The sequence below is a fragment of the Lactuca sativa genome, chromosome 5 (assembly GCF_002870075.4).
Source record: "Lactuca sativa cultivar Salinas chromosome 5, Lsat_Salinas_v11, whole genome shotgun sequence".
In the NCBI taxonomy this organism is placed as follows: Eukaryota; Viridiplantae; Streptophyta; class Magnoliopsida; order Asterales; family Asteraceae; genus Lactuca; species Lactuca sativa.
In genome coordinates this window covers 195,899,703-195,913,151 of record NC_056627.2, presented here as the reverse complement: position 1 = coordinate 195,913,151, position 13,449 = coordinate 195,899,703, and the positions used below count along the sequence as shown (strand labels likewise).

At 39.0% G+C, this 13,449-nt stretch overlaps 1 protein-coding gene across 1 annotated transcript; it reads left to right on the top strand.

Moving 5' to 3' along the window:
* Window positions 1-8,504: 8,504 nt before the first annotated feature.
* Window positions 8,505-12,433, top strand: LOC111876585 (DUF21 domain-containing protein At4g14240). Its single transcript, XM_023873138.3, has 13 exons — window positions 8,505-8,890; window positions 9,357-9,433; window positions 9,659-9,742; window positions 9,857-9,970; window positions 10,172-10,255; window positions 10,367-10,438; window positions 10,553-10,620; window positions 10,913-11,000; window positions 11,208-11,281; window positions 11,374-11,656; window positions 11,777-11,823; window positions 11,906-11,981; window positions 12,106-12,433. The coding sequence occupies exons 1-13, from the start codon at window positions 8,650-8,652 to the stop codon at window positions 12,214-12,216; spliced, it is 1,419 nt and encodes a 472-aa protein (XP_023728906.1). The 5' UTR covers window positions 8,505-8,649; the 3' UTR covers window positions 12,217-12,433.
* Window positions 12,434-13,449: the final 1,016 nt, after the last annotated feature.

Genomic DNA, 13,449 nt, shown 5'->3' with positions numbered 1-13,449 from the left:
TCGAGTTCCTTCGATTCTCGATCAAACTTTAAGGCCACCCGTCGAGTTTCCTCCTTGCAACTAAAGGAATACACACACATACATATCCTGGAGAAAACTCATCTTACTCGTCGAGTTGTTCTTCAACTCGTTGAGTCTGTGGCAATCTTCATCGGACTCGCCGAGTTGTTCATCCAACTCGTCGAGTTCACGACCATCTTCATGTGACTCGCCGAGTCAACCTTGTGACTCGCCGAGTCTATTCAGTCCTTTTTCCATACAGACTTGTTTTTAGCCATGCAGCGGCTCCAAATCACAGATCCAAGCTTCTAGGGCATGCTTATCACGTAAAGTTGCAAACTTTACGTGCATGCATGGCGATAAAGGCTCTAAATTCCTATTTTAAGTTCTTAATGGAGCTTCATGCTCAAGAGGGACCTCAATCATGACCAAAACTGTAACTTTATGCTTGTAGAGTCCAAGGAGGGTCTAGATCTGAAGTTACAACTTCAGATCTAGCCCATAGCTCATCTTACCAACTTAATATTCCACAAAAACCCTAAACTCAACCAATAGAAGAGATCTACAAGGAAAAATGGCGATTTGGGTACATCTAGAAGATGATAACTGAGATAAGTGTTGATTCCCACACTCTACTTGCTCCAATCTCCTTCTCCTCCAAGTCTTCTCCCTCCAAGGATTCTCTTTTCAAGCTTCAAACACACAATGGGCACACACACACACATGTATTACGGTTCTCAAGGACTCTCTAGAACTGTAAAGAGGCCCAACGGAGGCTAAGGTTCCTTTAAAAAGGGTGCAAAACCCCGGGATTTAGGGTTTCATCTGCCAGCTCCTACTCACCGAGTCCCAATATGGACCCGTCGAGTAGGTCACTTAACACGCGATCCCACCCCGCTGCTACTCGACGAGTAGGGCAACCAACTCGTCGAGTAGGGCTTAACCCAAGAAATCTTATTTAAAACAATACCTGAGAATCGAGGCGTTACAACTCTCCCCGCTTGAATCTAGACTTCGCCCTCGAAGTCCGCTGGAATAAACAATGTCGGGTAATGCCCGCGCATCTCCGCCTGCGGCTCCCATGTCCACTCAGATCCCCTCCGATGTTCCCACTGTACCTTTATGAAAGGTATTTCCTTGTTCTGCAAAATCTTCTTCTTCCTTTCCAAAATAGCCACAGGCCTATCCACATAGTTCAGGCGCTCATCGACCTAAATATCATACAACGATACCACTGCCTCCTGGTCCATAATGCATTTTCGCAATTGCAAAACATGCAATGTGCTGTGGATTCGGCTAAGCTCCTCCGGAAGCTCTAGTCTATAAGCCACCCTGCCAACCCTAGCAACAATCCTGAACGGACCAATGTAACGGGGACCCAATTTTCCCCTCTTCCTAAAGCGGATCACACCCTTCCAGGGTGAGACCTTCAGGAGAACCATGTCACCCACCTGAAATTCCAGCTCAGATCGGCGTCAGTCGGCATAACTTTTCTGCCGAATCTGAGCGGTCTGCAGTCGTTGTCTAATCTGCTGTATCATCTCGGTAGTTTGTAGAACTACCTCTGTCTGACCCATCACCTTGTGCCCAACCTCGCCCCAGCATATTGGGGTCCTACACTTCTGCCCATACAACAGTTCGAAAGGCGGGGCGCCAATACTGGAATTATAGTTGTTGTTGTAGGCGAACTCTGCAAGCGGTAGGTGGGAATCCCAACTCCCACCGAAATCAATGACACACGCCCTCAACATATCCTCGAGGGTCTGAATGGTCTGCTCACTCTGCCCATCAGTCTGCGGATGGAACGTCGTACTAAAATGCAGTCTTGTATCCAGTTCCTCATGGAACTTCTGCCAAAAACAGGCAATAAATCTGACATCTCGATCGGAAACAATGGAAACTGGGACCCCATGGCAAGAGACAATCTTGCTGACATACAGGTCGGCCAACTTTTCTGCCGACGAACTCTCCTGTATGGATAGGAAATGGGCACTCTTGGTCAATCGATCCACGATGACCCATATAGCATCGAACCCCCTTACCGTCTTCGGCAACTTCGTGATGAAATCCATCGCGATCCGTTCCCATTTCCACATAGGAATCTCCAGAGGCTGCAACATACATGCGGCCTCTGATGCTCGGCCTTGACCATCCTCCAGGAGGGTATCACATCGTTGTGTAGACACAAACTGTTGAATATCAGTCTTAAGCATACTCAGATAACGAGTCATCTGAGACTGCTCTGAAGCAAACTCCTGGAAAAACATAGCCCTCTTCGTGAACATACGGGTAATCTCCATCACAGACTCTCCATCCTGTCTCAATGTCAAAACCTCCTGAGCAAACCGCTCCCGCTCAACGCGTGGAACATAGCGGGTGCGGAACATATCCCTGAACTGCTCCCAAGTAACAGCAGCTTGCTGATCATCAGTATATGACCCTGTCATCAATCTCCACTAGTCCTTTGCCCTAAGCCTCGACAGGTTCAGGGCACACCTGACCTTCTAGTCAGCAGGACATGAACACGTGAAGAAACATCCCTCCACGTCAGATAACCACCTCATAGCCCTGATCGCATCCTGTGTACCATCAAATTTCGGGGGCTTCGTATTATCGAAGTCCCGATACTGGAAAGCCCTGCTGGCTCCTCCTCCAACCCCTGCCGCGGTTACAGCCGAAGTGGCTGCAGCGGCAACTGTCTCTGCTAGAGCTGCATATCGCTCATCAAAGTGCTCAACCATCACGGTCTTAATCGACCCAAACATCTCTAGCAGTTGCGCTCGGAATGCAGCAGCAATCTCGTCATGCATAATCTCTCGGATCCTGGCATCCAACTCCCCGATCCTTATCTGTACCACGAGCTCAGGTGCTACCGGCACCTTCAACCCTCCGTCTCCCGAACCCGATCTTGATCCGGATCCAGAAGCAACACGTCTCGTCACTACCATACTGAAATATATATACAAGTCATCAGATAAATAACATAATGTCGGGAGACCAAAACACACAAACCCTAGGGGTTGTGATTTCCTTGCTACGCGTATGGGTCCTGTGCTTTCATTAGTATGGGCCCATACTACCTTCCACACCTACCCATATTTGTCTCAAGTATCACCACAACGCCCTAACAATATCATCAACATAGAAATGCGCTCAACCCTCACTTCTAGAGGAATATCAACTATCTCGCATCTAGTCTCGCCACTTCTCATGACTCACACATCCATGAAACTTCCATCATCCCCTACAACGCTAGTGCATGCTAGTTGCACATAACGCTGGACCCAATAGACTTTCGAATATCCAATCCTACCCGAAGGCCGAATCAACATTCTCAGGCTATAAGGTCTTTATTATGCACAACCGTGATGCATATACTAAACATCTATAGTTATGATGTCAATTCCACATGCAAGAAACCCTAGGCTAATAGGCATCATATAATCAGGCAAATCTATCATGCGATTCCTGAAGATCCCTAGCCTAGCACTAGTATGTTGTTCTAACATATCAGAATATCAAATAACTATATGGTATTTTGGGGTTTACTTACAGGCTCCAGCTGATCGTACTCTCTGCACCCTCCATCCTTTATTTTGAAAACCATTTTAAAACTTACTTTCCAAAAAAAATCTCCTTGATTTGAGACTGGGTTCACACATGTGTTTTCCCCAATTCACTAAAACCAAGGCTTTGATACCAACTTGTAACATCCATAAATTTTATGCCAAATTTAAACTTTTTCAATCATAAATAAAATCAAACAACGTTTGTTTACAAAAATGTTTTCAAATCAATATCCATCAGAGTGTCCCAAAATCATAACATAAGGATGAGGAGCGGTACGGTCACGCCTTCGCCTTGCCATGAACTCCTGAGGTACCTGAAACAATAGACTGAAAAATGTAAGCCCGGGGGCTTAGTGAGCTACCCCCAAAATACCAATACCACACTGACAAATACCATATAAGTAATAATCAATCAATCAACATGCATACTGGGCCATCGGCTTGACAGGACCGCCCTACAGGGCCTACAGTCTGTATGGATCTATCCCGAGCCTTCGGCATGAGTGGTCCGCCACGTGGGCCTATAGTCTCCCCGGACGGCTCATAGGGTATGTTGGCCTTCAGCACAAAGCAGGACCGCCTCAACCCAACCAACAAGCAAATAACCATGTGCGCATAACTATCATATATTGACATATACAAACATCAAACATATTTATCTCACTGATCATTAATCATAGAATTCTCCTGTAACTAGAGTATCGACCTAGCATGTCACTAACATACCAATCCCTACGGATCATAAGAGCGTAACATACTGTCTACCCTGATTCGGATCTAATAGATCATAACCACATGTAGCATACCATAATAATGACAACTAAAGGGTCGGCCTTGGTGCAGTAGACCCTATCGATATAGTAAGGATAACTCACCTCGTAGATGTCGACTCGGAAGGTAAACTACAACTCTCGGATCACTTAACACAGGCTCCACCACCTATTATCATAGTACAACATACTCATAGGTCATTAACCTTATAAGGTACTTCATAACCCATTAGTCAACCCCTGGTCAAAGTCAAAGTCCTCAGTCAAGGTCAACAGTCCATGTTGACTTCAACTCACCGAGTACCCTCAGCTACTCGCCGAGTTCCTTGAAGCACATTCCAACTCGCCGAGTCATCGGGGTGACTCATTGAGTTCCTTCGATTCTCGATCAAACTTTAAGGCCACCCGTCGAGTTTCCTCCTTGCAACTAGACGAATACACACGCATACATATCCTGGAGAAAACTCATCTGACTCGTCGAGTTGTTCTTCAACTCGTCGAGTCTGTGGCAATCTTCATCGGACTCGCCGAGTTGTTCATCCAACTCGTCGAGTTCACGGCCATCTTCATGTGACTCGCCAAGTCAACCTTGCGACTCATCGAGTCTATTCAGTCCTTTTTCCATACAGACTTGTTTTTTGCCTTGCAGCGGCTCCAAATCACAGATCCAAGCTTCTAGGGCATGCTTATCACGTAAAGTTGCAAACTTTACGTGCATGCATGGCTATAAAGGCTCTAAATTCCTATTTTAAGTTCTTAATGGAGCTTCATGCTCAAGAGGAACCTCAATCATGACCAAAACTATAACTTTATGCTTGTAGAGTCCAAGGAGGGTCCAGATCTGAAGTTACAACCTCAGATCTAGTCCATAGCTCATCTTACAAACTTAATATTCCACAAAAACCCTAAACTCAACCAATAGAAGAGATCTACAAGGAAAAATGGTGATTTAGGTACCTCTAGAAGATGATAACTACGATAAGTGTTGATTCCCACACTCTACTTGCTCCAATCTCCTTCTCCTCCAAGCCTTCTCCCTCCAAGGATCCTCTTTTCAAGCTTCAAACACACAATGGGCAGACACACACACACACGTATTAGGGTTCTCAAGGACTCTCTAGAACTGTAAAGAGGCCCAAGGGAGGCTAAGGCTCCTTTAAATAAGGTGCAAAACCCCGGGATTTAGGGTTTCATCTGCCAGCTCCTACTCGCCGAGTCCCAATATGGACTCGTCGAGTAGGTCACTTAACACGTGATCCCATCCCGCTGCTACTCGACGAGTAGGGCAACCAACTCGTCGAGTAGGGCTTAACCCAAAAAATCTTATTTAAAACAATACCTGAGAATCGGGGCGTTACAAATACCACACACAACACAACAAAAATAAATAACTATGGGTTATCGGCAACCCTAAAGACCACCTGAAGTATCAATGGGCAAATAGCACGCCCTATAGGTTATCAACAACCTTGGAGAATACCTGAAGTCATAACACGTATAATTAGCACATACATAGTAACAACACATAGACCCAGCTGGTCAGTCTTAACACTTATAATAAGCACATACATGGTAATAGCACTCAGACCCAGCTGGTCATCACATGTAAATATATACAACTATTCTACCACACATGTAAGAATAAGTGAGGAGACTCACCTGATACTAATGACTGGTAAATCTCACTCCCAAACTACCGAAACTAGACTCCACCTAATAAACACAACAAGTAACCCTAGTCAATTAAGATTATAACCTGACTCATAGGTCCAATCCCATAACTACGCGCTTGAAAGGCAAAAGATCATTTTTCCCTTCCATGGTCTAAAACCCTAAATCTTTTGACCAAAAGTCAAAAGTTAGAAAAAGTCAACAAGTCCACCTTCTCGTCCGTATATGGGGTGTATACTTCCTATGCGAGGTGTACAACTCGACTCAGCAATCTTTGGCGATGGGCTTGGCTACATAGGCGTAGCCAGGAGTACGCCCAACGTACTCTGCCTGGTCCCAAGTCCCAACTTTTATCTCTTAATCCTTTAAGACACTTATCCCAACTTCAGATCTAACTAATATAGAATGCCTTAACCCATAAAGTTACTGACTTTAAGCCTTTGCATGGATAGATAGGGTACAATACACAAAACCTTAACTTCTACAACACTCTAAGTCACTTAACTCATGCATGGGCCAAGGGAAAACGATTAAGCAACCATTTTTATAAATCTAAGCACCTAATACATCTAAAAGGACAACTAATATGCTCTGGAGTACCCCATACTCACAAAGGTCCAAGCTTTGGGACAAAAAGCTCATAAAACCCATCTAAAGAGAACTACAAAGAACGTCAGCAAGGTATGGATTTTATACCTTCAAAAGATTCACAAAGTGAGGTAGTTTCTGGATCCACAAGATTGTGCAACACCACCTTCTTCAATGATCTTCTTCCTTAACAAGAATGCACAAAATTACCAAAAAGGCTCCAAGATCTTCAGTCTCAATCTTAGGGTTCGATATTAGGGTTTAAAGGGAATGGAGGCTGATCATGGGAGGTTCAAGGGTGAGATAATATGTTTAAATATGGGTGAAACCCTAAAATTTAGGGTTTGACATCAGCTCGCGTACGCCCATCGTACTCCTTCATACACCCAACATACACTGCCTCCGTCTCGACTCATTTAAAGACTTACACCCGGTGTACATGGCTAGTACACCCGGTGTACATGGCTAGTACACCATGTGTAAGTTGGAAGTCCTCAATGCTTGAATTAATAAATAAATAGAATGGTACCTTGGGATTCGGGATTTGACAATTCTCCCCTACTAGAATCAGAGTTCGCCTTCGAAGTCAGCCTCAGAAAATATATTAGGGTAGTGCTCACGCATCTCAGTCTCGGGCTCCCAAGTCCACTCCAAGCCTTTCCAGTGTTGCCACTGGACTTTAACCAACTTCACTACCTTGTTCCTCAAGGTCTTCACTCTCCTATCTAGAATCGCCACCGGCCTCTCGATGTAATTCAGGTGATCATCGACCTGAATGTCCTCCAAAGGAACCATAGCTGTCTCATCAGCTATATACTTCCTCAACTGGGAGACATGGAAGGTATCATGAATCTGACTTAACTCCTCAGGTAGCACCAGCTAGTAAGCTACCTTGCCCACACGAGCCAACACTCTGAAAGGGCCAATAAACCTGTAACCCAACTTGCCCCGCTTCCTGAAGCGGATAACACCCTTCCAGGGTGATACCTTTAGAAGCACCACATCTCCAACCTGAAACTCTAGCTTAGAGTGTTGCAGATCCACATAACTCTTCTGGCGGCTCTGGGCTGTCAGCAATCTCTGTCTAACTTGCTGGATAAGCTCGATCGTCTTAAGCACTATCTCAATGCTCCTCATGACTCTCTGGCCGACCTCGTCTCAATGTACTCCCTTGTACGCCCAACATACGATGCATCGTCCCGACTCATTTAAAGACTTAAGCCCGACATACATGGTTAGTATGCCCCGCATAAGTCGGAAATCCTCAATGATAAAATTAATAAATAAATAGATTGGTACTTCGGGATTCGGGATGTGACATGCACACCTAGTCAAATTGTCAATATGTTCACAATTTCTACAATTGAAGATTCCAAGAAATCATCATAAGGAAAGTAAAAACCACTACCTATTGGAGGTAGCTAGTTTCACGATTTATGAAACAAGTTAAAATTCCAAATCTTAGTTAGATTCCTTCCACATATAGTAACCGTTGGTTCTCGTTCCAAACAATTAGGGCAGTACCCGCCTACGTTCATCCTTAAGGAGAAGGCCGTAGTCGATTGAAGGAGAAATGAAACTGTTAATGTGACTATTTGATTGACGACAATGCAAGGGTAAACGAATTACCCTTAGTTTTTCTTAAAATAATATTTTTAACATGAGAAAATGAACTTATAATCTACCAAAAACAATATTAAGAATTTTTTAAAACAAAAATATAAGTTTGTAGGGTCTCAACATAATATTAATAAATAAAATACAAGTGTTATTAAAATATAAAATATAGGTGTTGTAATATATAAAAGAGATGCATTTTCCAAAAAAAAACATATATTTTACATTGACCTGTTACAAGGTATATTTTAAAAAGATCAATCAGCTACCTCAGTTCTGTTAGTTACTTATTTAAATATCAAGAGTTGTTTATTGAACAGAGAGAGCGAGAGATATTTTGATATCACTTGCGTTGAATACTTCTCTCGAAAGAGTTGTTGAATATAAAAAGAGTTGCCAGAGAATCAGCAAGTCGCCATTGTTTCTTGTACAGGATGCATTTTATAAACGCAGTACAGTTGATACGAATGGTGACGAGTCCCAGTAGCAATTCGATGTTAGGAGCAGAAATTGAATTCGGATCGGCGATGTTTTACGTTTACGTTGGCATCTCGTGTTTGCTAGTCATCTTTGCCGGCATCATGTCCGGCCTTACCTTAGGATTGATGTCTCTTGGTCTCGTCGAGCTCGAAATCCTCCAGCGCAGCGGTACTCCGGTCGAGAAAAAACAAGCAGGTTTTTGATTTATTAATTCGCACTTAATTCTTCAACTTCTTTATCTAGTTAACGTGATTGATGCCTATTTTGAATGTATGGTTTCCTTCTTCCAATTTCTTTATGCTTTTTGAACCTTACATATCTATTTAGGGTCCCAATTTGTATACGGATTCAATTTAACTTGTAAACGAAGGTTTTGACTAGGATTAATCTCTACATGAATCACATCAACTATGCTTCTATTCAAATATGATTTGATTTATCTGACCATTTTCAATTTCAAGTCAATCAATGATTTCTATTTTCTAGTCGAGCAGAGAAGCATCGACAGTTTTTTTTTTTTTAAATATGCTTTTTGTTTTTTTTATAAAAGCATTTATGATCTGTTTTTTAGAGTGCCAAAAAATGTAAAACCTGTCTCTATGCATGACAATGGCATCCATTGACCTCTCATATTGGTTTTATGCAACATTATCTTCTCCAGCTGTCATATTTCCAGTGGTTCAGAAACAACACCAACTACTTGTAACATTGCTTTTATGCAATGCAGCTTCCATGGAGGTAATATATTAAGATTTTAAATGTTTTTTTGTTGAATCAGATCAATCCTTTTTTCCCAAAAGATGTGGTTAGTTACTTTAACATTTAATAACCATTTGACAAAAGTACACACATCAAAGTTTTTAAACAAACAAATCCTTGTAAAGTTTGTTATTAACTATTATTATATTTTTCACAAGATCCTTTTTGATGTACATGGTTTATTATTCTGTTGCAAATCTTCAGGCCCTACCAATATACTTGGACAAGATTTTCCATCAAGTTGTTGCAATCGTGCTTTCTGTAACTTTTGTCCTACTTTTTGGAGAGGTAACTTAGAAAATTCAGAATTTAGCTTCTTTCTTCTTCTTCTTCTTCTTCTTCTTCTTCTTCATGAATCATGTATATGTATAACTTTTTTTACAGTTTATTTTTCATTGACAGGTGATTCCACAAGCATTATGTACCAGATATGGACTTGCTATAGGTTCTAGCTTTATCTGGCTTGTACGTATTTTGATGATAATTTGCTATCCAATTGCTTACCCTATAAGCAAGGTAAATTTTAGGATTAAAGGCAAGAAATAGCAATGTACTTTCATTTATATGTTCATTATAGCTTCTACTTTCATTTCTTCTTCTTAAATCATTATACTTTGAGAAATCCAATGCCTTAATAATAATGAAATTTAAATATATATACATTCTAGTTTTATTAGAACATTGCAGCTTATGTTTAAAAGAATTTTGTGATTCCAGATTCTTGATTTGGTATTGGGACATAATGATGCTTTATTTAGAAGAGCTCAGTTGAAAGCTCTTGTTTCCATCCATGGCCTAGAGGTTAATTCTAATCTTTTAAGCATGTAGCATATAAAATTTTCTTTTTTTGATGAAATAAATCCTTATGTGTGTACTTTTTATGCAATGAATAACATCCTGATTCTATTGTAGGCAGGTAAAGGAGGTGAACTGACTCATGATGAGACCACAATTATCAGTGGAGCACTTGATTTAACTGAAAAGGTATCAAATGAAATAAACCTTCAGTTTATAACATTGGTTTTTCTTTTTTCTTTTTTGTATATTTATGGTGTAAATAATTACTTTCTTAAAGTAATCATTGATTTGTCTGATCAGACTGCAGAGGAGGCAATGACACCAATCGAGTCAACTTTTTCATTGGACGTTAATTCAAAGTTAGATTGGTGAGTTTTGTACTTTTGTTCATGTACATTATTATATTTGTTTCTTATCATTTTGTCTTCTTTTGACAATTATTAAGCTTGCATGATTAAAAAGGCAGCAGATTTTTTTTCATTACCTTTCCAAATGTTTGCTAGAGTTCTACTTAAGATAAAGTGAATAACTAAATTACCCTTGTACGCCTTGTGAACTAAATTCAATAACATAGAATGCCAATATATATATATATATATATATATATATATATATATATATATATATATATATATATCACCTTTTTTTGGAATATGTTAGGGAAGCAATGGGAAAGATTCTTGCAAGAGGTCATAGCAGAGTTCCTGTTTACTCTGGAAATCCAAGAAATGTTATTGGACTTCTATTGGTAACTTCTCACTCTCTTTTAATAATTATTATCATTTAAATGCAACAAAAATAGCAACAAACTTCCATTGATTTATTTAATACAGCATCCTACTTTCATTATACTTACAAAATTCAATCAAACTATAGAAATGTCATATGTGTACATTGCTATTTCTTGCTATAATACACACAGCATCTCCTGATTTTATCATTGTTTGAGGTGTAGGTGAAAAGTCTTCTTACTGTAAGAGCAGAAACCGAGACTCCAGTAAGTGCAGTTTCCATTAGAAGAATTCCAAGGTTTGCATCTTCTTAAACTCAAAAAGACATAAATGCCCTCCTCATCCTCATCCTCAATCAATCAATCACTATATTCTATTTTTTTAAAATAGGGTTCCAGCTGACATGCCACTGTATGACATACTAAATGAGTTCCAAAAGGGAAGTAGTCATATGGCAGCTGTAGTCAAAACAAAAGGAAAAAGTCAAAGACCTCCTACACTTGAAGAAGAACCAAAAAATAGTGAGAATGTAGCAATTGATGTGGAACCACGAATTTTTGCTAAGCTAGGGGATGTTGGAACAAATGGACTGTCTTATTTAACTGAGGACATTGAAGAAGGTGAAGTCATTGGTATAATCACTTTAGAAGATGTATTTGAGGAACTTCTTCAGGTTCTTTTGTTGCTTCCTTTACACATAATTTGCATGTTTAAATCCCATGTGTAGTTTAAAGTATCTACCTGCGTTTTAGATTCTAAACATATGGTAAATAAAATTTTTCTATGAATGCAGGAGGAGATTGTAGATGAGACCGATGAATATATTGATGTGCATAAAAGGTACATTAAATTTATAGAATTATAATATGTTATTCTGTTTTTTATGAAAATAAGAAAACCAACTAATATTTGCTTTCAACAGGATACGTGTAGCAGCAGTTGCAGCTGCTACATATGTAGCCCGTGCTCCCTCATTTCGGAGATTATCTTCTAATACTGTAAGAAATCATCTTCTTTTTTTTATAATATAAAATAATAGATTGTCAATAATATATATATATATATCTTCTTGCTTTTGGTTAAACCCGAATTTGCTAATATTGTTCTTGTTAAATACATTAGGGAGCCCAAAATAAGCAAGGGCAAACTCCAAAGAAGCCGGGTGAGGGTGATTCAAATTCATTAAAGTTGCAAAGAGCTCTTGTTGAGCCTTTGCTTCGAAAAGAGACATAAAATGGTCAAAGCCTTGTAAAAGACAGTTTTTGTGTGCAGGAGGGATATATATATATATATATATATATATATATATATATATATATATATATATATATATATATATATATATATATATATATATATATATGTGTGTGTGTGTGTGTGTGTGTATTACATTATAATGAGAAAATATTGTTATCTCGTCTACTCTAATAAATGAAAATCTTTTTGCCAAGTGACACATTCTCATTGATTCGGACACATGTCATTTTGTGGTTATTTTCAATAAAAAGAATTTCCACATGGCATTTTGTGGGTTTTTTTTTTTTTTTTTTTTTTTTTTTTTTTTTTTTTTCATTTTATCAAATTCCACATAATATTTAAATATAATAACTATAATAAATGTAATAATAAATGCATATCAATTTTATTAATTAACGTTTTTTTTTTTTTTTAATTTTTTTTTTTTTTTTTAATTTTAAGATTTCTAAATTAAAACTTTATTAGTTTCCTTTGTTTATTTATCTAAATTATTTGTATAAATTAAAATAAAAAAAACACATTATTTTTAATAATTCAATATTTTTCTAATTTTTTTAATAAATTCAAACATTTAAATGTTTAGAATTTTATATTTAAATTTTCTTTTAAATGAACTCATGTAATACATGAGTTTTACACCTAGTTTATTAATAAACAACCATACTTATATACAATATAAACACTAAAGAAGGCAAGATAATCAATGCAAATCAATTAAAATCAGCTCTCTAATCACAACTATATCAAATCCTAATTATGTGCATTCCAACTATAACATATTGTATTCTACAACACTCCCCCCTCAAGCTGGGCAGGTATATAATTATCATGCCAAGCTTGCCAGTAAGTTCTTCGAACAGCTTCCGTGGGAAACTTTTAGTCAACAAATTGGCAATATGTTGTTTTGAGGGTAAGTAGACCATATAAACACTTCCGTAATCTCTTATAACGATCAACTTCCACATGCTTGGTTCTATCGTGGTGAACTGGGTTATGAGCTATGTTCAGCGTTGCCTTATTGCAACAAAGTTTAATTGGTGCTTCAAAAGGTAACCGTTACTCTTCCATTAGCCGTTTTATCCATATTCCTTTACATATGCCATTCCTTCACATATGCCATGAGCAACAACTTGGAACTCAGATACAAGATTCAACACTGCTTCATAATAAATGCTTTGTGATACAACTAGCTGCTTTTTGCTTCTCCAT